The following is a 27,582-nucleotide window of genomic DNA, read 5'->3' as shown; positions in this document are numbered from 1 at the left end:
GTAAAGTTGTGTGCTGAAGATTAACAGCTATAAAGCTCTGTAAAGCTGAGAGGAGCTGCAGATTTGGGTCGATAGCTCTGGAGGTTCATCACTATGCGTGAACCCTTTCACACTGAAATTTTGTTTGACCGTTATTATTATTATCCGCTTGGGCACACGGTTCCCAGAAATGTGATTTTCTTTCACTGAGCGTGCCAAAGCAACAGAGAAACGCTGTGGTCTCATATAATCCACAGTGTTGATTGTGTCATTCAAACCTATGTAAGTGACAAGTGGCTTCCTGTGGGTCAGTGCCAGTTCACGTGCGCGGGCGGCTGGCGCCAACTCCCAGTTGACCCCGGGTCCTGCCATCTGCAAGGCGTCACGTAATTCTGGTCTTTGATCACGGCGTCCATACCGGGCCTGGTTCCAGAGAGGTCTAGAAGCGGTCAGAGGGAAAACACACACTGAAGTCTCCTCATCCTTTCAGGGCTCATGGCCTGCTCATCCCGATTACACTCACACAAAGCAAGATGCGTTCCCTTTGCTCAATCTCATAGATTAGGACCTGAGCATGCCACACATTGATGCACAATGGCACAATAATACTGACCCTCGGTTGAATGACAGTGAGGAAAGCAAATCATTCGCTCACACAATTAGGTCATTTTCATGCCGTGATGGACCAAGTCCCTCTGACGGGGGGAATCCTATGCCTGGTCTTTGAAGTATAGGTCAAAAGACTATGAGATGGAAAGGGAACTGACCATCAGTTCGCTTGAGATGGCGGAATGGATGCACATTACTTAATTAATGTAATTTCCTCGCTTGCGTGTGTGTGTGCATGGTTTTGTGTTTAAAACTCTTAATTATCCAGTGTGTGTGTGTGTGTGTGTGTGTGTGTGTGTGTGTGTGTGTGTGTGTTCAGATCAGTTGTGAGAAATGTGTGAATGGATGGGAAAATTTAGCTTCTCATTGTCTGTGTTTAGATGGGATGATGCCTGGTGGTCTGACTCACAACTTTGTGCCGGCAGTCACGTCAACATTCCTTCCACCATGTTTTTTTTGGAATGGGTACCCCTTTGCACCGCCAGCCTATACAGCAGCGGCGAGGATTCCGGTACGCTCTTGGACTGGCCGCTAATCTTCACACCTCGTCTTCAATAACATCACTCATTTTACCCTGTACGTATCTTTTCCCGGCAAAGCATACATGAGCTAATGGAAAGGTTCAGGAATGTAACGGATACTAGCGCCTGTATGCAGTCATTTACCCAATTTTCATTCATATAGCTTGTGTTATGTTAGTAATCTAAGATCAAAGTACATCAAAATCTAAACAAGATTGGTATATTGTTTTCTCAACTGTTGCTTGGAATATACTGTACTCTTAGGTAAGGACACATTTACTTTGCCTCGGGCTTATGGACTGATAAATTCCTTCCTCACATCAAACTTCAATAGGAATAGGGAGTGGGATAGTGAGAAATTCCTTATCTGTTCTTCTTCACCACCACTTAACTGTGAACCAGGAGCTCATGCCATGTTGCCTGACAGCATTCAGATCTCCACGAGTCCGACAAGTTACTACAAGTTTTTTGTCTGATGTGCTGAAAAGGGAAAGCGCTTCATCTGCACAAAGTGGTCTTTTGTGTGTGTGTTGCGGGAATTTGGGTTGTGATAAAACAACAAGCCTTCAAGCCCTCTTTGATGAGTTATGTAGAAAGTTGGATCTCTCTTGGGATTTATTATGTTAATCACATTCATCTTGTTATCAAGATAATTGCTCTCCTGTTCATTTCTGTGAAAGATTAAACGTTGTTCACATGCAGCATTCAGACCTGTAGATAAGAAGATATTTATAGAGTAATTGCACATAACTGAAGCTAAAAAGCTTGAGTGTGGCAATTCATTCATTTTCTCTGGGGATATTTGTGGACAGAATATGATTAACTTGTGCTCCATGGAATACCATAGCTTGAATTAAGTCCTACTATAGGAGCCCGTCCTATTCATCCTCACCGTTTACAAGATATTCTATTACCTGAAATTCCAAAAGGCCAATTTATACTCAAGCATAACTCAGTTGTCCTCAATCTGTTAATCTGGCATGACACTGAAAACTAGATGGACAGCACCGCCAGATTAACTGAGTCGTGACCCACAGCTACAATCATCTAACTGATGATATATCTTTTATCTGTAAGTCATAGTTGGATGAAGGTATTCTCTTTATTGAAAGTCCTCTGAAATGAGCATGGCCTTAAAACATTCCAGGACTAAGAGTCATGTAATACTTAGTTCATCTAATAGTAGAAGATATTAGATCATTCCCACAAACCAGTTTCAGTTAACAACATACGGGAGAGTGAATTATATACATTTGGATACGCCACTAGTGTTATGTACTAAAGACAATCCCCAAGATTATCCACATATAAATACTTAAATAAGCCTGTCTGTTTGTTAGATGATCATCACTCTTTAGATCTTGTAGAGGCAACAGACAACTTTCCTACCCCTAGCGGTTCCAGTTGGTAGGCTATCAACTCACGGTTTGATATGTTGGGACGCTAACCCTTGCGCCGTTCCATGCAGGGCTTCCGTGCGACCGTGGCCTTTTCAGAAGATTTGTAGTGCGGCCTGGAACTTCAGTGTGTTTTCGGACACTTTGTACAACATGTCTGTGATGATAAATCCAACATTGAATGACCTGGTGATCATTTTTATCCCGTTTTTCAAGACGTAAAAGGCTATTGTTGTTGTTAGCGGACTTCTAGCTGTCCATTTTAGATCCCCTTGACCAATCACAGGCTTTGTTACAGATTTGTACCAATCAGACGCCGTGTTGTCGACTTTTTGAAAAAAAAGAAAGATATTGCACTGAAAACAGGAGCTCTCACTCCTCTAGTTTACTCCTGCACATGGAGTCCAGTTGTCTTTATGATTTTAAAAGCAATGTATTACTTTAACACTCTAAGGCAAAGCCCTACACCATAACTACCTGGAAAATTGTATTAGAAGGATTGTCTCGAGATTAACAATGTCTGATTTTTGATTTAATGATTGCATTGCTAACATTTGATTTCATGTATCGAAGACATTTTGAAATAAATAGAAAGTGGATGGATATTTTACATAATATAATTATTGAAAATGACAACAACGTGAGCGGATATGTCAGAATCGTTTCCTACTAATATTTATTGGTGTCAATCTTGCAAGTCAACAGGCATTGATAACAGAATTGGCAAAAAAAGATGGTCCCATACAATCAAATGAAACACGTTCATAGAAATATCAAACAACAGTGCAGCTTAGACACAGATTCATCAATGTCAATTTAGATGAGTCAATATAAAGTAGAGGAAAAAAAAAATCTTTAAAACAATACTGATATAGGAATCCACTACAGTTCATCAGATCAAGAGAGATAAGATCAGTCATGTAGTTGACAGTGAACATCACTACTATAGTGTACCACTGTATTGCTGTCTGTAAAACAGATCACTGTGGTGGAACTACCATACAACTGCATGAACATGATTAAGAGAGCAGCAGTTAATCTATGGAAAGCAGTGTTATTTCCTTTACTATGTAGTTGAAACTGTAAACTAATCTTCAAGTATCAAGTTGCAGTGACTGAGGTCATTATATTACTCTTACAACAATAATCTTATAATACAATTAATCATCAATAAATAAACAACCGCTGGCTTTTGTTCTTGAAAATAGACAAAAACATACACAATTCGATGTAAAAAAAAACACAAATCTGCTTTGCGTTGTAATTTGTTAGGCTATAAATAGTTAACAATAAATATGGAAATAGAAATACATAAATAAATAAATAAATACATATCGAAAACAATTCCCTAATGAGATAATAAGAGATTAGAGGTCAGTAGTCCTTTCTTTCAAAATTACTGTCGGGTTGATGTCACTGCCGCGTGAGTGGGACGTGCTGGAGTTGATGATCATGGGCTCCGTCTCTTCAATGTCTGGCACGTGAAAGGACGCCACGGGACAGGGGCCCTGCACGTTGTTGCACACGAGCCTCTGCAGGGAGGCGGTGTTGACGATGTCAAAGCCTATGCTTCCGCCGAAGGTGCTGGGCTTCCAGTACTCCGGGGAGCAGATGGGGTTTCCCATTAGGCCCTTGAGGGAGTAAGGAGCCCCCATCTCCACCATGGTCTCACCGAAGATGGCCTTATCCCTGGGTTTCTCCACGAGCAGGCCTGGGTAGAGCTCTACAGCGTCGACATGTCCGTACATCTCCTCCAGCACGGCTGCCATTTCAGTCTCTCCTGAGTAACACAGATGGGATAATAGAATTAGTGAGCAACTCAGTCTGGCTCCTCTCACTCAGGAAGCCCGCAGCTGCTTGTATTATACATATCTGTTCTTTGTTTTGACTGATTCAAACCAAGCATGTGAGATACAAACGTCTGACCTTGCTTCTTTTTCTCATTTCTCTCAAACTGTAAAATTCTTGAACTCATACATCACATTTAGCTTTTATAATCAACATGAAATCCATGGAGGCAGGAGGCCTCTCTTGTGTGTTTATGTCTCTCACTCTCTGTGGTGACGGTCTGCCTATGCTATCTCAAGATGAAATGAACATCTGGTTCTTAGAGTCACGGAAATGAATTCCTCAACCTCCCAAGCCGGCGGGGACTTAAACAGAGTCCAAAGCTATTTCCTCAATAATAAGTTAGCTATCTGTGTCATAAGGTTTGATCTGGTGAACTGATAAGTTGAAGAGTTTTTGTCAAGCTCGCATTTATCTCCTGCCATCACGTAAACAATACTATTAATACTGTAGCAACAATTTGGCCTGAAGCATCCTTTCCTTTCACTTCATGTATTTATTAATAACCTCTTCACACATCTTCTCACATCTTCCTTTCCACCTCGTACTATATGGGTTTCGTGGGCGATCTTGACTTAGTCTCACCTGTCATGTCCTCAAAAGAGCTGTAGGGCTTCATGCTGAATCGTTTCCTGTAGGCATTCAGAGACTGGTAACGCATTTTTCGGCTGTTCTCTATGGACTTAATGGCCACGTACATGACAGCTCCAGGGACATTGCGGCCACCAGCAACCTAGAAGACGGACGAAAAGTTAGCGATGAAGCCTCGAAGCAACAGCAATGTTACAATCTCAATTGAGAGCGTGAAGAATTCTTACCCGTCCAGCGATCTGCTTGGTAAATGACTCCACCAGGTTGCTGATGCCGTGCTCGGTCACCACGGAGGTGTTGAAGACAAACTCTTTGTAGCTGTAATCTTTCTCCTCGATGTGGAAGGAATCGGGCATCAGCGGGTGCCAGTGGTAGAGGGTGTTGAATTCCGAAGCAATGCGGTTCTGGTACTGGAAACGCTGGTTGAAGAGCAGCTCGGGGTCGAACTTGAGCTTGAAGTGATAGCCGCTCAGGTGCTGCACGTAGTCCTCGATCACAATCTTGATGGTCTCACCTACGGGACAAATCAATACATATTTGATATTATACCCTCAACACAAAAATGTGTTTTTGCTCAGTGTAACTTCCCTTGCCCGTTTGTGTGTGCAGAGTCTGACCTTAGACAGCCCCTCACGTTACCTTAACTGATCACATTTGGGTTCCTTTTAAAATGTTGCGGCCAGTTATGATCCATCTTACACAAGCGGATGTGGAAACGTTAAACTTACCGCTATCATTAACTGAGAGCAATCTTTTCAGTGAAGCAGATGACGACCTGTGCCTGGCAGTAAGGTACGAGTCAAACTCAAATGATCATCCAGTTCAGGGCATATTTTGAATGTCTTAAAACATTGTCTTTCTAGGATCTTTGAAGGATTAAGGGAATTGTTTTTCTTTAAAAGCTGCTAAACATGCATTGAAGTCCAGCAAAGTTTCCACTGTTGAAAATAAATTCTCATGTCTTTAAGTAAATCCTCTTCCTGCAATGCTCCACAGTTGCGCAACAGTTGTTTTTTTTCAATCATTATCATCTTATGATTATTATTTTTTTAAACGTTTTGTGCAGATTTCACTTTTTTTTCTTCTTTTTTTTTAACTCACCGATCAGGATGAGTCGCGTTGTCTGGAAGAGTCTTTCGTCATCCCAGTCGGGGTGCACTTCCTTCAGCACATCACACACCCGGTTGTGTTCCCGCAGCCAAATGGTGGCATACATCATCAGACCGGGGACCAGGCCGAACGCCTCGTGGCCCACGGCGAAGCGGTGAGAGTCGGGGACATGAGGAGGGTAGTGCATGTCCGCACCCACTTCCTTTACTGTTGGGGGATACATCTCTCCCTTCACAATCTGCAGAGTTGCGAAAGAGAGGAAGCAACAGTTAGACACTCGTGTGGTCTGAGGCGTGACGCTGCACATGAGCTCCATCTGTCTCCTCTCATACCTGATACTTAAGCTTGCCGTCCTTGAAGAGTCTGAGCTTGTGTTGCCTCTCCAGGTTGTCTCCATAGATGTGGTTGAGGTCCACCTATAAGCAAAAACAAACGCCATTAATACATGAGCAATGCAATGTGGTCCCTTGCTCCGGATCAATTCTGAAATCTGCTCTACTCACCCCGTGACCTTTAGCCAGGGTGAAAGCAGGTCCTTTCTTCATATCAGATTTGAAGAACTGGTGGGTGAAGTGCTGTGCAAAGAATGCAAACATCAGGCTGGTGCCCTGCGGGTCCGGGATAAACTGTCTCCTCATCAGGAGCTTTTCAGCCAGAAGTTTGATATCGGGCAGCTCTTTTTTACCTGGGGAAACAATTAAGAACATTTGAGTAAAGATATGAAGCCAGATACACATTTGGATAAAACAGGTTCATCTGAGTGTGGTGATTTACTGTCAGGGAAAAGCACAACTACTTAGATCTGTGAAATGTGCAATAGTTAGTTTCATGCCTTTAGTTTTGGCTTCTTGGGGCAGACTGTGCTGTGTTCCCTCAGCACAACTCTTTTCGGCTACCCGAAGGAATCATTTCACACTTCCCATGATGTAATAAGACCAAGCCACTCTTGCTCACTATTAAAGAATCTGTGAAAACTGGTTCTCCAGAGACAGAGGGAGTGTACTCACCTACGACACCCATGGGGGTTGGGCAATCCTCAGGTACGGGGGGGAGGGTGCGCGTGTAGCAGGACAGATTGGAATAGGCTTCCCAGCTTTTGTAACCATAATCCGCATTGTAAGTTGGCGGACTATCAATCATGTGGGATCGGGCTACAGAGGAGGGGGAAAAGGCATTTCATTATTGATACAAACACTCACACCTCGCTTCACAAATTGTTTAACATTTCAAAGATGGATGTTCACAATCCATCTAATTTTGCCATCAGTGACTGAGAGGGACTTACATGTCAGCACATATCTCATAATGGCATCCCGGAGAAACAGGATGCTGTTGACGATATTCCAGAAGCCCTTGAAGTGGGTGAGAAGGTAGTGGACTGTGTTGGGCGACGGCTTCAGCGAAATTTTGATCCAGGTGAGGAAATCGGCTGTAAAAGCCAAGGGAGGAATTAAGTTATATTAACGAAACCCCACAATAAAACAGACCCCAACTCAGGATTCGACCTGACTAATGCTCTACTATACTTTACTCACGTGTGGTGCAGTTTTGTCCATTATATCCTGTCCGTGTGCAGTCACACTCGTAGTCTGCTCCAGTTGCCATGCAGACGCCCTTGTTCTGACATGGCTCTGAGCAACATGGGTTACTACCTGTGACAGACACATGAAGTCTCGTGGTTACTAAGAATCCCCTTCCTCTCACAATATGATTTTTTTTTTTTTTCATGAACCCTACAATATTTGTCAGACCATAATGTAAAAAACACCATTGAGCTGAGTTTCACGACAGTTTTACCCTTTTTCAGGTCATATGCTACAATATCCTTATACAAATACATCTCGACAAATTGTGTTAGTTTTGTAAATGATTAAAAAAAAAAAAAAATTTAAAAACACCTCTGGCAAAAAGAAGTAACTTTCTAACACATGAACACACTTCTTGCTGCTGCATCTCATTCTCTGGTTCTCTGCCTCCTCTTACCTCCTTCGCACACGAGAAAGCCCAGCGCCCACAGGGGAACAAGGAGTGCGAGACTGTTCATACTCCAAGCACTTGGGTGTCTTCCTCTGGTGTCTTGTCCTTGTCTTCTCTCCTCTCCTCTCCTCAGCCGTGGGAGCTGTGTGTTGTGAATGTCCAGACCTGCTCGACGGCAGCACCTTTATCTGCCTGGGATGGGTGACGTCACACGAGCGCAGCGGCGTCTGCGATGAAAAAAAAAAGAAAAAAAAGAAAAACGATGAAAAAAAAATTCTGCCCATAAGTGATCGGGTATCTGGAATGTTTTTTCTTTCACAATTTCCAGTTCTGACCACTTCCAAATATGGATTGACCGTAGGCTGTGTGAGCGTTACTTATATGTACATATTTTTGGGCACCAAGCAACATTTTTTTTTCTGCCAACCCATATTCTATATTATTTGTTAATGGCATTCTTGCAATGGGAACAATTTAAATGAATTTCCAACAAGAGTGTGAAACGTCGCAACTTAATGATATGTAAAGCTGTATTTCACTCTCATGCAAACATGAAACTGTGAAGTATTTGAATTTACAGCAGACATTTTTCTAATACGCAGAGATCATTATAGATTCTGTGAATGTCCCATGAATGTATTGATCATATTTCCACAGGAGGACTTCTATCATTCATGATGATTATAGGATTCATTTTTAAAATCGAATTTCTTTTGCAGGAAAGAGCCGAGACAAAAAACTTTTCAAATATTTTCCCTCTAATGAATTCCTCTGGATTATGTATATGATAACTTCTTTTTTGGGGGGACTGGTTAAATGGCATCTTTAGAGTCATGTCACACTCAAATTTTTCTTTATGTTTTATTATATCGATTAATTATTGGTAACTTATCCTAACAGGTCTCCTTCAGAAAACTTTCCATGACCAATATTGCATGGAGCAAAAAGTTACGCTTCATAAAATTATGACTGTGCGAAACCCCGGCGGGTCGTCTGACCGACGTCCAGCTGAAACAGCGGCCGGATGTTGCCAGCAGATGAACCCCGAAGGGAAAGTCTGACGTGACTTTATCTTTACCGTCACCCCTGTGTCATGACTTGAGAAAGTCGCAGGAGAGGTTGGTCTGTATTTTTACGCGCCCTCGTGTGGACGTGGTCGGTGCGCATTTGGAGTGGAACGTGGAAAGCCGTCGTCAGATGCAGCGTTCCCCCTGCTGACTCAAAAGAATAGCCGGACTCTTGCTCGGAGGTTTGGTCACTCTTTCCTATTTGTCACGTTGTTGTGTTTTGCCCTGAGCACTGAGTGATTCTAGGTGAGCGTCGTGATGTTCTGATTTCCCCCTCCCTTAGACCTGACGTTTGGTGCCATTGAGCTGCCCGAGCCTCCTGACTGCCGGGTGTGCAGACACTGCACCGCCGAGAAGCACCTCCTCCATCTCTACCCCGGCAGTGGTGGAGCGTTATTGTCTCATTCAGCATGAAACATATGTCAGGGTTTCGGAGTTGATCCCGAACTACGGTCAAAAGGTACGTTTCCATCTATTTCTTTTACCTGTCTTTACAAGAGAGAGTGCTGTGTGTGTGTGTGTGTGTGTGTGTGTGTTTTTGGGGGGGAGCAAATAGAATTTGACAGACTGTGAGGAAGGTCTGTGCCAATGACTGCTGCTGTTCCAAAACCCTGCGTCTTCGTTGGCAGCGGTGCACTTTGCGCAGGAGGATAAGGAAACAGAAGACACACTCTTACTATCACTTGTAGATTAACACCACTGTGAGCAGACCAGGCAGAAGTAGGGCAGAGCAATGTGAACAGAAACAATGAGCAGCCTGAAAGAAGACAGTCTGTCCTTTTTGAATATCTAGTTTACAGCCGACGCATTTTTACGCAAGTCATATTTTATATTTCATGTCATTGCAAATTTACATATCCGGCGTCAGTACATATCTGTATTATCTGCAGTAGTATTTTTTTGTCCATCACTGCATGTGGCACACTGATACTGTACAACCAGGCCCCTGTCAGATCCGACCTTATTTTGCCCAGCCTATAAGAATCAGGCAAAACCTGTTAGTGTCATAATTACACGTTCTGGATGAAGCCCTTTAATCCAGATGGAGTGTGACTGACGCTGCAGTGATTCTTCTCTCTGTAGTATTTCTTTTGGTCAATGCAGAGTACATTCAAAGAAGTAGTCGTGTGTCATTCTTTCACTCCCCACCTTTATCTTTTACGCCTCAAGTGGGCGTCCACTATACTTGTACAGTGGGAGACTTACTGCAGACCTTTTTAAAAATGAATAACTGCGGCTGTTACATGGCTTGTTTGTTTTTGGGAGTCTCCCTCGCATCTTGTTTCCGCGTATGAAAATGAAGTGCTGTGAATGTCCCCGGGGTTATGTTGGCAGACACACAGGACCCAGCAGCCTGCATGCCACTCATTGTGCGTGGCAGAACAAGGCCAGAGTGAACTAGCAGTTTGAAAAGTTGGACCAGGGCCGCGAACTACGTGACCAGTGCTGTGAACGCAGACGCTCTACGTGCTCTCTGTCCCCTCAGTATTGATACGCTTTGGTGAACAGCTGAGAAAAGGCTCGCTGACCTTGAAACGCTATCACCGGTGCACACGCACAAACGCACACACACACACACACACACACACACACACACACACACGCGCACACACACACATACATACACAAACACACACAACCACATGCAAATTTCTTTCAACATATACGTGTTCAGCCATCATTCAAGAGAAATATTGCTAAAAATAATCACCTTACCACTTCTTCCGGAAACGCACGCCAAAGTAAATGTAATTGTGTGAAGAACTGCTGCACGGAGGCTGCACAGAAAGAAAAAAAAGTTGTTGAGCAAGTAATCAAGGACAGAGTGATGGTGATGATAAGAGACACGTACAGATCAGAATAGAATGAAATGTGTATCTACACAATAATCATTATACAGTCAGAATACTAATTATTATGTGTAAATATTTGTACAGTTTTGTGTGTGTGTGTGTGTGTGTTAAATGTTCATACAGTTTGTCGAAACTGTGTGAGAGTCTCATGGCCTGAGGGGAAAAAAAGCAATTTTTCAGTCTGTTGGTGCGAGTCCGGGGCGTCTCGTATCTCCTACCTGAGGGCGGCAGGGAGAGCAGATTGTTTTGGGGGTGTTGTGTCCTTCGTGACCCTCATGGACTCCCCCCTGAGGCACCGCTGGGTGAACAGCTCCTGCCGGCTGGGCAGCTCGCACCCGGCATCGATGTGCCGTGCAGCGCACACAAACCTCCCCGCCGCCTTGCGGTCCTTGCTGATGCAGCTGCCGTACCAGGGGGCGAAGAGGGCTCTCTACGGTGCCTCGGTAGAGGTCCCCTGCGGATTTGTGGCTCCGTCGAAGGTTCTCAGGCGACTTAAGCCCATACAGATGCTGCTGAGGCTTCCCCGACTCCAGCGGTGGAGTGTGTAGCATCCTTGTTAGGTCCCTGTGCATGTTGACACCAAGGTAGTGAGGTGTCCACCCTCCCCACCACTGGGCCGTCGATGGCGACCGGGGAGACTGCAGGTTTTCAGTGGAGGTGGAGGTGTAGATAGGAAGGTGGGGGAGCAGCAGTGCAGGATGGCAGTGTTGGTGAGGGGGTGGGTTCAGGTCATTAGCAGCTGTGGAGAAGGACAAGATCGGGGGTCTGACAGAGGTTTTTTTTTAAATTGAATTAAAGGCTCTAAAATTTAAAGACTCGGTTGAATTAAAAACATTACAAATCGTGTACAAAGGAAAAAAACAAAAAACGTCAATGACCAGAAAGTATCCAAAAGTTGTTTACAATAAGAGGATGCCAACATGACTCAAGAGGAACTTGTATATTCAATCAACACTTGGTGAGGACCAATGCAAAATATCATTGTATTTCAGTCAAAGGAGTAAATCTATGGGATAACCTTCATGAGGAATTGAAGACATGTTGTACACGCAGTCAGCTAACAAAACAGTTTAAAAATAATGTACTATATGAGAATGGTTGAGATGAAAGTAAGTAATGGCAAAAAATATGATTTGTTTACAAAGGGTAGGCATTATACACAAGGGCTATTTCAGACTGCTGATACGATTTGTCAATACGTTGTTGTTGGTCGGTTCTATTGTGGTTGTTGAAAGTCAGTCAGAAATGAACTTCATAACTTCAAAAACCTGGCGTTCGTCTTACACTCAAACTCAAACACACACACACACACACACACACACACGCCCAGGCCCCCTATCGTGCGTTTATGGCTCAGCACACTTCCCCTTGCCCCTCTCAAGATAAGGCTCCACTGAATATCTTTAGAGTAGCTATGTTTTTTTTAAAGGAGGATGTCCCCCTTCAAGAGTGTTTTTTACTTTCAGAGCATCACACATGTGATAGCATGTTTTTATTTTTGTCCATGTCTGTCTGTTAAAGCTTTACTTCTTTGCATTTGCACTAATACTCGACTTCTTTGTTTCCTCTTGCAGGCTCCGAACGCTTCAGTTGGAGACTGGGATGTTCTCCTGAGTTAAACTTCACACATTGACGAAGGCTTTTCAGAGAATTGCTCACCAGACGAGACATAATGGCTTCGAATATAATTGTAAGTAGATAACGTAGATATTATTTCCCGCGCGTACAGAATGTTGAACTGAGTAATGTTGAAACAGAATTGGCGAGATTCCAGTGCTTTCACTCACTGCACTAATCATTGCACAACAGGCCTAACCCTCTTGATTTTCTAATTGCAATTGAATAAAATATTGTCTTATTGCTCCAAAGCAAATTCTTTCTTTGCAAATATGGAATGTCAACAGCAAAGCCATGTTGGTTGATACAGCAGCAGGCTGTCAAATGAGGTTTGGTTTTGAGCATGAGATAAGATGATATCTGCATTCACGTCTCTGTAGAGCGATTTTCATCTGTTGAAAGTCTCACTCCACTTTCTGTTTCAAACAGTTGTAGGGTTTCGTTGCAAATGCATGATCTCTCTCCGACACAGGGTGTGCAGCATACCGTCGTAAAGAAGCAGTCATTTAAGGCTACTCGTGTCCCTCGTGAGCGCCCACACCTTGCAACTGCATCTGCAACTACAATGAACATTCAGAGGCCGAGACTTCTTAAGGAAGATTGGCTATGAACACGAAAACAAATCTGCAAAAAAAAAGGATAACAGCTTCTGCTCTTGATCCAACTTGTGGGATCAGTGACTGAAATCTATGGAGGACGAAGGGATAAACGGTTTCAAACATATTGATGACCTTCCACTGTTCCTTCATCTAAGTACCTGTAGAACCAGATACATATTGATGTAACACAAATGTAACGTCACAGTGTAAATCCTGCGTAAGTGTTACCGCGTGTTTTACAAATTGTCAGCTGGCGTCGTCGACCCACCCAAAGCCCCACAGATGGTCCGTACTCCTTGCCGTGTGGTTTTGGATTTGTAAAGTCTTTTGTATCGCTGCTGTCGGACCTATTCCCCCCCACACGATGCAGGGAAGCAAAACTAAATGACTGTTTTATTGCAGGTGGAACAGCAGTTTTCTCACAAATTCACAGTGACTGTGGTTCGGGCTGAGAGCGTCACCAAGGGAGCGCTTGGTGATCTCCGTGAGTCTTAATACATCTTGGGCCTCTATTCATGTGATTCCAACATTCAAACATGTTAATGCTGCACTTCATTCAGAACATGGTGCATGCACATAATAGTCACATGCATGTATTTGTGTTTATTTTGAATGGAATTGTCTGCATGTGAGGAAAATACCAACCCAAATTATTTTATCTCTTACAATACAAATGCAAACTTATACTGAGTATGGGGTTACTTGGAGATTCTGCTGTTAAGTAAGACTGTTGAACGTGCATGCATGTGTGTGTGTGTGTGTGTGTGTGTGTGTGTGTGTGTGTGTGTGTGTGTGTGTGCGCGCGCGCAGTGGACACCCCCGATCCATATGTGGAGCTGTTCATCCCGACAGCCCCAGAGAGCAGAAAGAGGACCAAGCACATAGACAACGACATCAACCCAAAATGGAACGAGACCTTTCACTTCATATTAGACCCCAACCTGCAGAACGTCCTGGAGGTGAAACCTGCGTTTCATTGTCGACTAAAGTCCGTACCAGTGCAGGATTAACAAACAGGGTATTAGTTCGGGATCATATAAGGAAAAATAAATACAAGCTTTGAGTGTTTTGTTTTTTCTCTCTCACAGTGATCATTGTTAAACTTCTTGAACATGAGTTAGAGGACCGGTTGTTCAGGTGAACTTATAGTATGTAGCTCTCGTCAATGCATTTAAAGATAAAGTGAAAGCTGTTTATTCCAATCAGTTAACGCTAATGGACGCCAATTATGTGATGGATGAGACGATTGGGACGGCGTCCTTCGACATAACCAAGCTCAAAGTGGGCCAAACAAAGACGGAGGCGATCCTCATTGGCAAAGTAAGACATTTAACCTGACAACGCCTGGCACGATGTACTTTATATATGAGAATAGAAGAATCATAGCTCTTTTTATGTGGTAAATTAGGGCGTAATAATGAAATGATACAAAGTGATTCATTACTTTTCCATTTGTGACACTTTACATGGCTGTTGACCAAAAGACCAGCCACAATCGGCTGCCCCTGTACCGAGCAATAACCGCATGTGTACTTGTTTTGACAGGCAACCAAAGTATACTTAGAGATGTCGCTAGAGATCTGGTATGTATTCACCCTTCGAAATGAAATTTTTAAATTTGGTTTCACAGTGATATTTGGTAGCACTATTTACTATCTACTGTTTAACTTAAAGTCCTTTAATGTGAAGAAAGACATTACTGGTTATATGTAAAGCATGGCCTGTGTACAAATCAGCCACGGGTTCAAAATCACAGGAATTTCAGACATACACAGGAATTCACCTGAAGCAGTGCAGAGACTAAAATTAGGACTAAAAGCAGCATAACTCAGTGACAACAGGACACTTGTTTAAGCTGATTTATAGGTTAAAATGCATCGTATCCCACATGGTATCACTGCATAGGTGTTTGTGAGAGGATTTGGAAAATGCCGTACGTGTTTGAAAGAATAGTAATCATGAGAGTGTGAGTAGCAAAAGGTGAGAAGTCATTACTGTCTGTGGCTGTGTGTTTCTCACCAGACCAGTCCAACGCATTAGACATTGTTTGTCTTTCCTACTATACGATCACGTACATCAGTAAATCTTACCTGTGTCCTTTGTGTCTTCAGCACCAAACTGGACCTGCGGTTCAGCCTGGCCCTGTGTGACAAAGAGAAAGAGTTCAGACGGACCCGCAGGGAGAGGGTGATGCTGGGCATCAAGAAGCTGCTGGACATGGAGAAGCCTCGTTTCCTCCCCAGCTCTCCAGAGGAGGTGGGAGCACAGCCACTGTCCGAAGGCATAGAGTTAACATGAGGCCGTTTAAAATCTTTTTCAACAGTTCGTGTATGTCTGTGAGCTGCTGGATTTTTTTCAAACGCTCAATTTCCCCATCCTGTTGCACTTAACATGGCCTCAAACTCTGGAGGCGCTCAGAGTTTGTAGATTTGAAATGGAAACTGAATGGCTGCTGTCCGCTGACAAATGGACATTTGAATCTGTTTCTTTTGATTGACTAATAACCAATCAAATATCTTTCCATTGAATATGAATAGCCAGACGCAGCGATTAACTTGTATCTAAAGTTAGTCCATTATGGTTTTTGTGCGGACGCGACAGTAAACTTCAGCCGTCAGTTCGCTGCTCACTCTCCTGCTGCTTTACCGCTCACCTGCCATTCTGTCATATGCCACGATTGTTATTAATATGGCATTTGATTAGCCTGTGATATTGTCAATGAACCCATTGTGCTGTGCCTGGGGTTCGCTCACGCGGAGCGGCAAGGATGGGTCAATCAATTTTCAGTTGGCTGACTGAGCTTCGGCTGCTGTACTCTCTTAACATTGTCCATGTACATTAGTATATGAACTTGTTTATCTTGTGCAGATTCACTACGATGTGGAGCATTTACTTGAACATTTGCACAACCTTTGGAGGCCTGTTTTGAGGCAATGGTACCGCACTCCATGCAGACTTACTAGATTGAACGTGGCAAATTTTCACAATTTGCCGTCACAGTTTATTGTAACACCTCGATATGTCTCACACTGAGAACATGAACCGCACAGAAAGCCTCGCAAAGCTCCGGGTTCTTCTCCCCTGCTCTGAGCTAAAACGTTTCTCTTTTTCTCTCCCCTGAGTCTGGTTTTGGCTTCACGCCCTTAGAGTTGGCTGCGATCTCCAGCCAGGCTTTTTCATGTCTCCAGCATGTGCCGGAAACTCCAGAGGAATGAGATAACCACAAACAGCCCTTTTGCTATGCAACAAAATTCCTTAACTCCGTGTCCAGGATGACATCTTTTTATGTGTATAAATATTCAGGACTGAGCACGAGTTGAACACAGAGTAGAGACAGGGAGCCATGCTGCACAGTGAGCGTCATATGGTAGAAGAAAATCTGAAGGCACAAGTTAAACAACCTTCACTGTATTGAGGCTCTTAATTTAGCAGTATGGAATTTTGTGATTAAGCACATCTACATCTTCTTCTTCGTCCCGTTATGACTCTCTGCTTGTGAACGTGTGTGTTGCAGGTACCGGTGATAGCGATAGCAGGCTCAGGGGGCGGATTCCGTGCCATGGTCGGCTTCGCGGGTGTCATGAAGGCCCTGTTCGAGTCTGGGGTTCTGGACTGCGCCACCTATGTCGCCGGCCTCTCCGGTTCCACATGGTCAGTTTTTTATTGCTCCTACTCTTATTCTCTCACGTTACACCTTTCTCGGAGCCCGTTTGCTTTTAAAGAAACTTCTCTCTCAAATAATTACCTAAGGATTGTTTCAGTCTCCATCTTTACGTTGGTGGAGTGACTTACAGTGGATATAACTCCCTTATGAGTGCAGCGTTTCCTGCATGAATGAGTTGGAGCCCATTTCTAAATTTCCTCCTGCCTCTTTATCTCTGCAGGTACATGTCCACTCTCTATTCCCACAATGACTTTCCAACTAAGGGCCCAGTGGACATCAACAAGGAGCTGAAGAGTAGAGTTAGCAGTAGCCCCTTTAGGCTCTTGATGCCCCAACACATCACAAACTACATCCAGGCCCTGTGGAGCAAAAAGGCCTTGGGGCAGCCGGTGACCTTTACCGATATCTTCGGCATGCTCATAGGCGAGACGCTCATACCTGCGGTAAGAGTCGCCAGATGGCTGTTGTTTATTTTAATTTTTAAAGTATTTCCTTATTTGTCAATTTCCTTAGTGCTCACCAGTACAGCAATCCTCGTCTTCCCTTGAGTTCACCCTCCATATCTTCTCTTTACTTTTAAACTGAGGTGTCATTCAAATCAGATTTAAGCTTTTTTTAGGCTTCTTTTTTTTTTTTGAAATTGTTCTTTTGCCTGTCAACGGCAAGACCGCACGTGAATAGATAAACGTGTGAATTGATTCAAAGACTGTTCTGTCTCCCGCCAGAGGATGCACATCAAGCTGAGTGAAATCCAGGAGAAAATAAACCAGGCACAGAGTCCCCTTCCACTCTTCACGTGTCTGCATGTCAAGCCAGATGTTTCGGAGCTCATGTTTGCAGGTAATAATATATGCTTTTGTTAGTATCTGGATGTGCCCATATGTGAACCTGCACGTTGCAAGTTTTTTTGCAGGCCTTTTTTGCATGTGGAATGAGTAACTAGAAATTATCACATGGGTTTGGCCACATGCAAATTAACACAAAGTACACGTTTCCTTGTAATGCTGCTCTGGAAGAGCAGAGAGGATGTGCTGTGACATTGTGGTCTGTCATATATTAGACAGCGCTGTGGTGTCATAGAGAAACTGAACTATTTCAAGGAACTGAGGTCATGATAAGCTCTGGGTTAGGCCCATTTTGTTCAATACTTCCTCATTGTTGATGTAGCCTGCACAGCAACTGTAAACTACCTACGACCTTCCTCCAGTGGAAAATACATTTTAAATGGACATACAACCAAGGAAGGGAATCTGCAGTGATCTTGGATATAAATCTATACAGGTTGCTGGTGTCAAAACCAAAGTTCTCCAGTCAAAATACAAGTTGTCTGTTGCTCTTGCGTGGACAAGAACGAGGAGATGTTTCAGTTACAAGTTTCATGATGTCAAAACCGTCTGATGTTGTGCTAGGAGTACCACGAAACAATCCGATCTCTGCTGCTGCAATTCCAACGAAGCACTCGTATCATTATTCACTGGAAAGGCAGAGAAGAGAGGATTAAAGATAATATTGCACTTTGTTCATAGGCATCAAGGCAGGGCCAGACTCATTCCTGAAAAGAGACTTAGTCATTGAAAGTGTGACTCAAATAGACAAGACTTTTTCTTATATTGTTCTCTTGACTCTCCCCTAAAGTCACACCTTTATAATGCACTGTCAAAATGTCAAGACCAGCTGGGAATTGATCTGTTCATTTGGGCGGCATCATTGTCTAAAAGGTTGTAGAGGTTTGAGTACTTCTATCGTGCTTGAATAACACAAGTGTGTGTGTGTGTGTGTGTGTGTTCGTATGCAATATGCAATATGCAATGTCTTGTTGTGTTTAGATTGTGGTATAGACTCTCTGGCCATGTCTATATCTCTCTCTCTATCAGCATACAGTATATTGTGAATATTGTGGCTGACACCAACAGCTACATCTTTCTTGCTGACCGCTATGTAACTTTAAATTGAAAACACGACATGGCGCGCTTACTGACTACCATGCGTTGTTTGTGCTTATTCCTTCTCCCATTTCAACCCTTTAGACTGGGTGGAGTTCAGCCCATATGAGATCGGAATGGCAAAGTATGGTACCTTCATGACCCCGGACTTGTTTGGGAGCAAGTTCTTCATGGGAACTGCTGTGAAGAAATACGAGGAAAACCCTCTTCATTTTCTGATGGGTAAGAGCGATGCTTTGACCTGCGGCACTAAACGCGCCATTCAAACTGTCTCCCATCATACTGACGGTACGTCTTTCGGTGTGCCAGGTGTGTGGGGAAGTGCCTTCTCGATTCTGTTCAACCGAGTGCTGGGAGTCAAGGACACCGTTGGTGGCAGCACCATGGAGGAAGAGTTAGGTAATCTCTCTCTGATTGCTGATGTTACAATCAAAACAACTCGCATGGTTCCCCGTCCTCCCCAAACTGACATTCAGTCTTCTCTGAGATCCCATTGTTGTTTTGTCCTTTCTCACGCTTGCCTAATTTTTTTCCTCTCGGCGGAACTATTTTCACACACACACCGCAGTAAGTATCCTCATACCTTTAAAAATAGCTGGCCTAAAATGAAGCCTACCAGCTTTCGTGTGTGCGTTGTGTGCGTTTGAGTCATGTTACTGCAACATGGGAGGGTATCAGCGCCCCGTAATTACCACGACAGCTCATCGGATGTTTGTTATGGTTGAACGCATCTCTGTGTGGTGACCTTTAAACACTCAGACACAAAACATTTCCACCTAGTCAAATAACACGTCAGTTTATGGTTTGTATTGCGTTTCTCTCTGGAGTTATTTTTTCCACAGAAGTAAACAATGGGCAGTGAACTTGATAATGTCACATACCTGAACCAAGGCATCTTCTCAGACACAGTGCTGACGTGCCGTGTGGATGAGATTAACCGGCCTCGTTTGACTTTGTAATCTGATGAGCGAAGCTGTCTTGTGCCCCACAGAGCAGATCAAACCTCAGCACATTGTTGGAGAAGACAGTATGGACAATGACGACGAGCCGCGCAAAGGTGAGCTACAGCGAAATATGCCCGAGTTGCATGAGCAGCTCAGACACCAGACACCTCTTTGTGCAGTATATTCAATTTGGTGTGATGCCACCGTGATACGTGAGTATGAATGGTGTCAAAAACAGGCCGACACATTCTTAGGTCAAAGGGGAAAGTTGATTTCCGGGTCTTCTGTTGTTTGCTAATGTTTTGAGATGACGGGACTGGAACTGCAGAAAAGAAACGAGCTCAGAGACGGAATCTCAAACTGGTCCCCCTGGAGCTCAGAGCCGGGTTCCAGACAGGGCTGGCTCGCAAGGTCACGCTCTTTGTCTCATCCTGAACTCGCGGGCGGGGTTCTGGCAGGGGTTCGGTTGGACGAGGCTGATGAGGACTGGAGAAAAATCCCCAAAGTTTTCTCTGTGACCTTAATAATTCATCAGTTCAGGCAGCATTTAAAGTTAAAGTTTGGGGGGAAATAACACGTAGTTATTCATTTTAAGATTACAAGTCAAATGTTCTTTCAACTGAGCCCCACCCACTTCAAAACCAGAGTAAGGAGAACAGACAGAACAGCACAAAAATAAATGTGTCATGTCAAATAATGAAAAATGTGCGGATGGAAAAAGTTCAGTGCAGAGAATCTTGTGTTTCGTGAGTAGTGCTGTCAGTTATATTGATATGCTTATTAATAAAACCGATTTTCAGGACTTTTAAAACTTGGCGTCTGGCGGCGTGTTGTTATTTCACTGGAAAAATGTCTTAAACATGTACATTGCTCAGAGGCAACAAAGATGACGTTGACTACCCAGAGTAGAACTGCCCTGGGTTAGAAACAACATGTTTTTATATAAACTAATGAAGCCAGAAATGGGAAGAAAGCCAAAGACATATAGAGAGACTTATGGTTTTCCATCACGCCATTGATCTTGATCTCAAGCAAGATAAGAGAATCAAAATAAACTCCTGGAGGAAAACGGGGAAAGAGGCACATGGTTGGAACAATTGGAAGATAAACGTATTCTCTCTTATGTTGTGTGATTCTTGTATTGTATGTTTGTTTTTAAATATTTGAACCATAAAGTCTTAACCTCTTTTGATTTAGTTGCATTCCAAGTTGAAAGTCCTCGTAGTTTGATTGCGGAAAAAGAAACAGATCCCGAGCCACAGTTAAGTTCTCTGTCAAAAGATTTTTCTCAATGTGCTTCTTTCTACCTTGGTTTTCAGCCGGGACAGAGAACCAGGAGGCGGAGGACGATTTTAATCGCACCGCCAAGGCCAGCTGGGCCCAGCGAATGTTCACGTCCATCTTCAGTGAATCTTCCTTGTTCAACACGAGAGAGGGCCGGGCCGGCAAGGTACCTGGATGTGTTCACTCGCGCGTCACACAAACCGCGGCTCGTGCGCCTTCCTGTTTCGATTTTCCTATAGTCAAATTCACCATGCGCCGCCCGTCTTCTCTCTCACCGTGTCAACCAGGTGCACAACTTCATGCTGGGCCTCAACCTCAACACCAGCTTCGCTTTCTCCCCGGCCGGTGAGGTCACGTGTCACGCTCCTCCACCTGAGGAGGAGGTGGATGCCGTCACAGGTGGGGAGGCTCACACTGCTTCCGGTCTTAAAGGATGGGGTCCACAATCGAGTTCACCAGTTTGTGTTTAAACGACAGCCTGGTGCCCACAGGAGCATTGAAAACCCACAGTCCCCCTTCAGTGCAAGTTGCCACAGAAGCGCGGCCCGGGGGGGAAAGAAGCCAGAGTTTTGCTTTAACAGGCATGTTTCTTTCACGGCGGCATTGACAGTCAAAAACAAGACTGAACATAATGATCTTGCGTTTTGGTTTTTTCTACACTTTCTTTACAATAACAGCAGCAGGAATGATACTGGCATTTTTGGAAGATAGATAGGAGTAACCCTGTGTAACCCCAGTGTAGTACCCTGCGTGCTCTTTTGTTTGCAATCTGAGTATAGTTCAAGCTTAAATATACAAATATAACCCCGCTTCATTTTCTGTACTGTTCATGTTTTAAAATCCAGCACTCAAGTTTTGTTTTGGCTCTGTTTTCCGTCCCCGTCGGGGAAATATCTGTCTCTCCGGCTGCTAAATGCTCCGCTCTGTTCACCCACTGGTTGCTGACTTTGTCCGCCTGCCGTTTTGTGCTGAGCAGGTAGTGTAGGTTCCTCAGACCTGGGTCGGGGAAATGAAGCCGATTTGAGCAGTGAGAGTTAACTGAACATGGTTCATCTCGCTCTTAGCGACGTATGCAAACATTTCCAATAATACCCGGCCCTACTTCTCACGTAGGTGAGTCATTGCGCAGGCACATTATTTTGGTCAGCGGTGTGGAAAGAAATGGCGACGAAATCTTTCCATTCGCGTTCCGTCATTGACTCGATTTTGCGTGATTCTCCTCAGACCCGGACGAGTTTGATCGCATCTACGAGCCTCTGGATGTGAAGAGTAAGAAGATCCATGTGGTGGACAGCGGCCTGACCTACAACCTCCCCTACCCTCTCATCCTTCGGCCGCAGCGTGGCGTTGACCTCATCATCTCCTTCGACTTTTCCGCGAGGCCGAGTGACTCCAGCCCGCCGTTCAAAGTCAGAATTTGACCCCCTTAGCTTTCACAAAAGAATGCCACAAAAATGATCGGCGCGGGCGAGAGATGGAGCTGTCTAACTTGTAAAATGTATCCCCCAGGAGCTTCTGCTTGCGGAGAAGTGGGCTCGGATGAACAAGCTCCCGTTCCCCAAGATCGACCCCAAAGTCTTTGACCGCGAGGGCCTGAAGGAATGCTACGTCTTCAAACCAAAGAAAGGAGAAAAGAACTGCCCGACGATCATCCACTTCGTCCTGGTCAACATCAACTTCAGGCAATTCAAAGCGCCGGGTAAGAATGCGCATGCGCGGTTTTCCGCGGCGTGTGTGAGGGGGGGGAAAGTATTCCCATGCTCTCTGTATTATTATAACAATACTGGTTTACCGCCATGGCACGTGAGGCGTTTCTTCCTCGAAGTTGCGCTGTGGAACTTGACAGCGCACCATTGTTTCAGGCTCTGCTAAACGTTGGCCCCCACATCTGAGGGACCCCGATAAAAAAGTCTCTGCTCAGGGTTGATGTGGCTCTGTGCTGGAAATGGTGCATCTGCCAATAAACTTTTTGCTCTGTGTGTGTGTGTGTGTGTGTGTGTGTGTGTGTGTGTGTGTGTGTGTGTGTGTGTGTGTGTGTGTGTGTGTGTGTGTGTGTGTGTGTGTGTGTGTGTGTGTGTGTGAGAGACGTAAACCTCAGTGTGCTCAGTGTTTGATGAGCTGCTCGGGTGAATTATGGTTCCTTCAGGAGCCAGGTGCCAGTAGAGAATCTCTCGCTCCAGTGGAAGAGAGCTGGGTGTAAACATGCCATACATCATGAGACATACAAGGACACTAACTTTACATTTAGCGGGGTCATCAGCCGCCCACATACTTCCGCGGTCTGTTTACGGACATTACATAAGCTGTCAGCACTCAAATCCGAAAAAAGACATGACATGAAGGCGTAGTACCATACATGGACTTCCCATTCGGGAATAAAGGAAGTTACGTAGGCCATTGTGGAATGGGCTCACTACTGAATGTCTGTTGCCTTTTATCTTTGCACCTGTAATACTACAAATCCTTCAAGTTTTCCTTGAAAGCAGAGGATGAATCAGGTGTGAATAGAGAAAGCTATTAACAACAGTAAGAAGGGAAGTTCAGACTTGACCTAAGAAATAGCCCATAGGTCCCATAGGTTTAAAAAAAAAAAAAATGCTTGAAAAACTCCATCCACATTGTAAAATTCAGGAAGATCCAAGATCATATAATGCATGTTAAAATTAATTAGACTAACTATTTTATTTATTCTGTGCCTGTTGCAAACCCGAATTAAATGATTGTTGCATTAGAGAAGAGCATTGAGTTTAACAAAACCTATGTCAAAAACAATCATGCCGCCGGTGATGGACCGTGGTGGCTCCTTTCAAAACTTTGGCAGCATTTGATTTTGATTTGCAAAAATGCGTCAAAGCCAATTAATTTGGTCGTTTCCATTGTCCTTTAAACATTTAAACCAACATGGACGTGAACTCCATACAGTGTGAGGAAATAACGGGAATTTGGACATTTCAGTGGGCAAACGCCATCTGCCAATGAGGATCATGCAATATGGTCAAAAGCTCGAGAAGAATAAATAAATGGACCTCGGCGTGAGGTTGTTTTGTCAACTGCAGCATCCCAAGTCAATACTGAATTTGAAGTCCTTGGATTTTTTTCATTTCTTCACATTCTTTCTCGCCGACCCATTAATAATTACAAATGTTCTTACAGGTGTTCCCAGAGAGACCGAGAAGGAGATGGAGTTGGCAGATTTTGACATCTTCGACGACCCAGAATCGCCCTTCTCCACGTTTAACTTCCAGTACTCCAACGAGGCCTTCACCCGACTGCATGACCTCATGGAGTTCAACACTCTCAACAACCTGGAGGTCAGTTCGCTCCCGGGGATTTGACTGCAGGATGTCTACTCGCAGGGATGGAGAAAACCCCCGTGGATGACATTTCTGACCCCAAGCAAGATCAGTCAGTAGTAACGTCTGCGATTTCCATGAGTTTGTTAGAGTCAAGGTCGCGAAAGAGCTAAAAAAAAGGGATCGATGACCTCACCTACACATGCGACCTACGCCCTTCGGATATTCATTCATTCCCTCAGTCGTCCAGTGTTACGCTGCCTTCGTTTAATCTCGTCATTGTGGAAGCTGTGCATTTCTCTGTTGTCACTCAACAAATATTTATTCATTGTGCAACTTGGAAAGTTGCAAATCCCAAAGGCCTTAGTCTAAGACGGGATGGTACAAGTCTGGACCTGTTTACAAGTAGGTGTGTCGCCGTGCGAGGTCAGACCCACTTTTCACGCTGCATCTGAGTCACTTCCTCGCAGAGGAAGGATTCAAATGTCATGTTATGTATTTACTTTCACCGGAAGGTCAGCTCATCCAGACAGACTCGTCAGCGGCACTAGCGTACGGAGAACCAAAACACTGCTCTCCAGAGATTTTATTCAAGTCAATTCTATAAATAATAAATGTACAAGTAAATATATACTAAAAGTGTTTGATGATAGTGAAATCGCTACCTCTTCTTACTGCTTGAGGTTTGGAAATAGTGCTTAGTGGATTTGCGGTAACATTATTGTCCATCGTTGATGATGCAATATGGTATTTGGGGTTTTAATCCGTGCATTTTTTTCCCCGTCGTAGGTTATCAAGGAAGCCATCAAGGACTGCATTGTGTCCCGGAAGGAGAACCCCTCATGCCGCTCCCTTTCCTTCTCCCTCAGTGAGATCCCCAATAAGAAGTTCCTGAGAAGAGATCCTCGCCCGAAACCTTGGGATCGCCTGGGAAACGATAACAAGTAGCCCCGTTTGCCTGTTCGGCTAAATCGGAGACGACGGGATTTCGCAGACTTTAGGGATTTTTATATGTAGATTCTGTCTTAACGTAAATCATTTTCTTTTTGGAAAGTGCGATCGTGTTGATCTCTCCCCCCTCGGTGCTTTTAACCGGGAGGATTTGTTTAACTCGGATTTGAGACAAATGTCGGTAAAGAGCCTCAATGTTCCCGGTTGCATTCATACACAACAGAGTGAGATTATTAATCTGGCATTATTTGCACCAGTGTGACTGCTGTAGGTGTGTGTTGACCACAAACGGCTGACCGTTGCTTTCCCTGCCGGCTGCGAGAAAGACAGGATGTCGAACACCCGGCAGGGCGACTGGACGGTCACGGCGAACATCTGGCTGCATCACAAACACAGGAAGAAGAAGACGACTGTGAAATCTACCTTCCGCTCGTGATATTTACTGAGATTTTCCGGGACTATTCCATCTCTTAGCTCTTTGTGTTTGAAATATAAGCGTGCTGCTCCTCCACCTCACTTTGTTGCATCGTGTGAAATTTCTTCACCAGCTTCAACATTCCCAGCACTTGGCTTCGGTCCATGCTGCCTAGAGCAAAGCTCCATTTTGCATCTCTGAATTTTTTTTATGGCGCTGGGCTGTTTCTAAATTTCGCTGTGAGCCGTGCGAATGCTCTTATAAAAAAAAAAAAAGAAGGTCTTACCTGTGCTGCAGCCGTAGCTGAACTCGTGCGACTTTGCCATGCAAATCACCTTTTTTTTTTCTCCCTTTCTTCTTCTTTTCTTTCCGTATCTGTTTTTAAACCGGATGGCTCGTCAAAACATGTAACCCTGCTTGAATACATGGAAGAGGCGCTCGTAACCATGGTTTTGTTTGATGACACCTCCTAAACACGCCGAGTGCACCCCCCCTCTGGATACCTCAAACATCTCAGTGATGTTTACCCACCGACAGGGAAGGAGCACTCCCTGCTCCCCTGGAGGGAGTGTCTCACATTAAAGCCACCATTTTGGAACAACAAAACCTGACACCATAGAAACGGCCGCGCATCTTTTTATCCCTCGCTCTCTTTTCCCGTATCCCGCCGGGGGGACGAGGTTCTGGTTTTTGTTCTTCTTCCCTGACCATGTTGTTTCAGGCTGCCTTTGAGATACAGCCAACTCGTCGCGGGGTTCCTCAGGACCCCCCCCCCCGTAGGATGACGGCAAGTTTGGGCTGAAAATGGTGGCTCTCTGCTGTACTCAGTGGAATTTGACACACTACACCTACACCTGCAGCAGTGGAGACCTGGAATCTGACACACTACACCTACACCTGCAGTGGCCCAGAGGCTGCACACAGAACAGTGGAATTTTACACTCAAGTGCTTCCGACCTCCATACGCTCAAATTTCAGCCCCGCTGGTTTGGAAGAATTTTGTTCCGCAGTCTTGCATCTGCATAGATTTTTATTTTTTTTTTAGCAACTGGCTTTGTATAGTTTTTTCCGTAGTCAAATAGCATTCCTCTTCTCTCTTTAGAAATTGTTGTACATATTCTATTCCATTTATTTGATAGCACTAGTCTCCAATCTGTCTGTTGCCTGCGGAAAGCTGGAAAGTCCTGACGTCACGCCTGGGCTATTCCACAAGCTTCACTTACTCAATATTAAAGATTGACACTCAAACAAAGTCAAATTAATATTTTGCGAGGACAGAAAAAAAACAACACCTCCTTTTAATGTCGATTTTTTTTTTTTTCTCATCGTGTCAACGAAATTCACCAACGCTCACTTCTGAAGTCGTTGTTTTCAGTTAGCTACCGGCTGTAGTTTCGACTCGTCTGTGTCTGCAGGAACATACGAAAACTGGAAGTTGAATAAAGTTACTTTCGGACAGAGGAGGCTGGCCAGCGGTTGCCCCTTTGTTTTCAGCCGATACGCTAAGCAGCTGCTGGTAGAATTATTAACATCGGATACGAGATCTTTCCATCTAGGGCAATTCATTAACAAATAATAATAATAATAATTCTCTAAAATATTGAAATATTTCTTCAAGACAGAGTTCATACAGCAAATCAAGCAATGATCATTTAATGAATCTCAATCTCTATCATGTTACAGTTTTGTAGTCTTTGTAGTTTGACATGGGTTCATTTAGAATGAACGTGAACTGATGCCGTTTTCTTTTGTACATTTCTGTCATATTATATTTTATGATCTTTACACGTTTACACAAAATGCTTAACAAGTCAGTTCTAGAAAATCAAGACATGTATAGAAATCTGTATTATAGCTGGCCAAGCATGACACACATAATGGTCAAGTGAATAAAGAGAAAATAATAAAAGAGAGAATTTA

The 27,582-nt window shown here is 44.0% G+C and overlaps 2 protein-coding genes across 3 annotated transcripts; one reads left to right on the top strand and one right to left on the bottom strand.

Annotated features, from left to right (window-relative positions):
- Window positions 1-3,165: 3,165 nt before the first annotated feature.
- Window positions 3,166-8,225, bottom strand: ptgs2b (prostaglandin-endoperoxide synthase 2b). The gene is made up of 10 exons (XM_035647728.2): window positions 8,039-8,225; window positions 7,591-7,707; window positions 7,341-7,484; window positions 7,063-7,206; window positions 6,559-6,740; window positions 6,388-6,471; window positions 6,047-6,293; window positions 5,173-5,459; window positions 4,940-5,087; window positions 3,166-4,286 (listed from the first exon to the last, which is right to left on the bottom strand). The coding sequence occupies exons 1-10, from the start codon at window positions 8,097-8,099 to the stop codon at window positions 3,874-3,876; spliced, it is 1,827 nt and encodes a 608-aa protein (XP_035503621.1). The 5' UTR covers window positions 8,100-8,225; the 3' UTR covers window positions 3,166-3,873.
- pla2g4ab (phospholipase A2, group IVAb (cytosolic, calcium-dependent)) lies at window positions 8,173-27,582 on the top strand. 2 transcript variants are annotated; one of them, XM_035647725.2, is made up of 20 exons: window positions 8,173-9,281; window positions 9,383-9,559; window positions 12,527-12,642; window positions 13,571-13,652; window positions 13,979-14,127; window positions 14,375-14,488; window positions 14,714-14,751; window positions 15,280-15,424; window positions 16,683-16,819; window positions 17,053-17,275; window positions 17,558-17,672; window positions 18,860-18,997; window positions 19,085-19,174; window positions 19,767-19,832; window positions 21,039-21,169; window positions 21,291-21,402; window positions 22,228-22,412; window positions 22,513-22,702; window positions 24,157-24,314; window positions 25,086-27,582. In XM_035647725.2, exons 3-20 carry the CDS (start codon window positions 12,625-12,627, stop codon window positions 25,242-25,244), a joined length of 2,250 nt encoding a protein of 749 aa, XP_035503618.1. In that variant the 5' UTR covers window positions 8,173-9,281; window positions 9,383-9,559; window positions 12,527-12,624; the 3' UTR covers window positions 25,245-27,582. The 2 variants fall into 2 exon arrangements, with proteins under 2 accessions (XP_035503618.1, XP_035503619.1); XM_035647726.2 differs by lacking the exon at window positions 8,173-9,281 and having other exon boundaries at window positions 9,302-9,559.

This window comes from Scophthalmus maximus, chromosome 13 (assembly GCF_022379125.1).
Source record: "Scophthalmus maximus strain ysfricsl-2021 chromosome 13, ASM2237912v1, whole genome shotgun sequence".
Lineage (NCBI taxonomy): Eukaryota > Metazoa > Chordata > Actinopteri > Pleuronectiformes > Scophthalmidae > Scophthalmus > Scophthalmus maximus.
This window is presented reverse-complemented; position numbering and strand designations above follow the sequence as displayed.

Coding starts and splice junctions, on each gene's coding strand:
- ptgs2b (XM_035647728.2), bottom strand. CDS start 8,099: ATGAACAGTCTCGCACTCCTTGTTCCCCTGTGGGCGCTGGGCTTTCTC. Junction 7,485..7,590: donor TGGACAAAACTGCACCACAC/GTGAGTAAAGTA, acceptor TGGCTTTTACAG/CCGATTTCCTCACCTGGATC. Junction 4,287..4,939: donor CTCTTTTGAGGACATGACAG/GTGAGACTAAGT, acceptor TGTGTTACTCAG/GAGAGACTGAAATGGCAGCC.
- pla2g4ab (XM_035647725.2), top strand. Junction 21,403..22,227: donor GGAGGTGGATGCCGTCACAG/GTGGGGAGGCTC, acceptor GATTCTCCTCAG/ACCCGGACGAGTTTGATCGC. Junction 24,315..25,085: donor ACACTCTCAACAACCTGGAG/GTCAGTTCGCTC, acceptor TCCCCGTCGTAG/GTTATCAAGGAAGCCATCAA.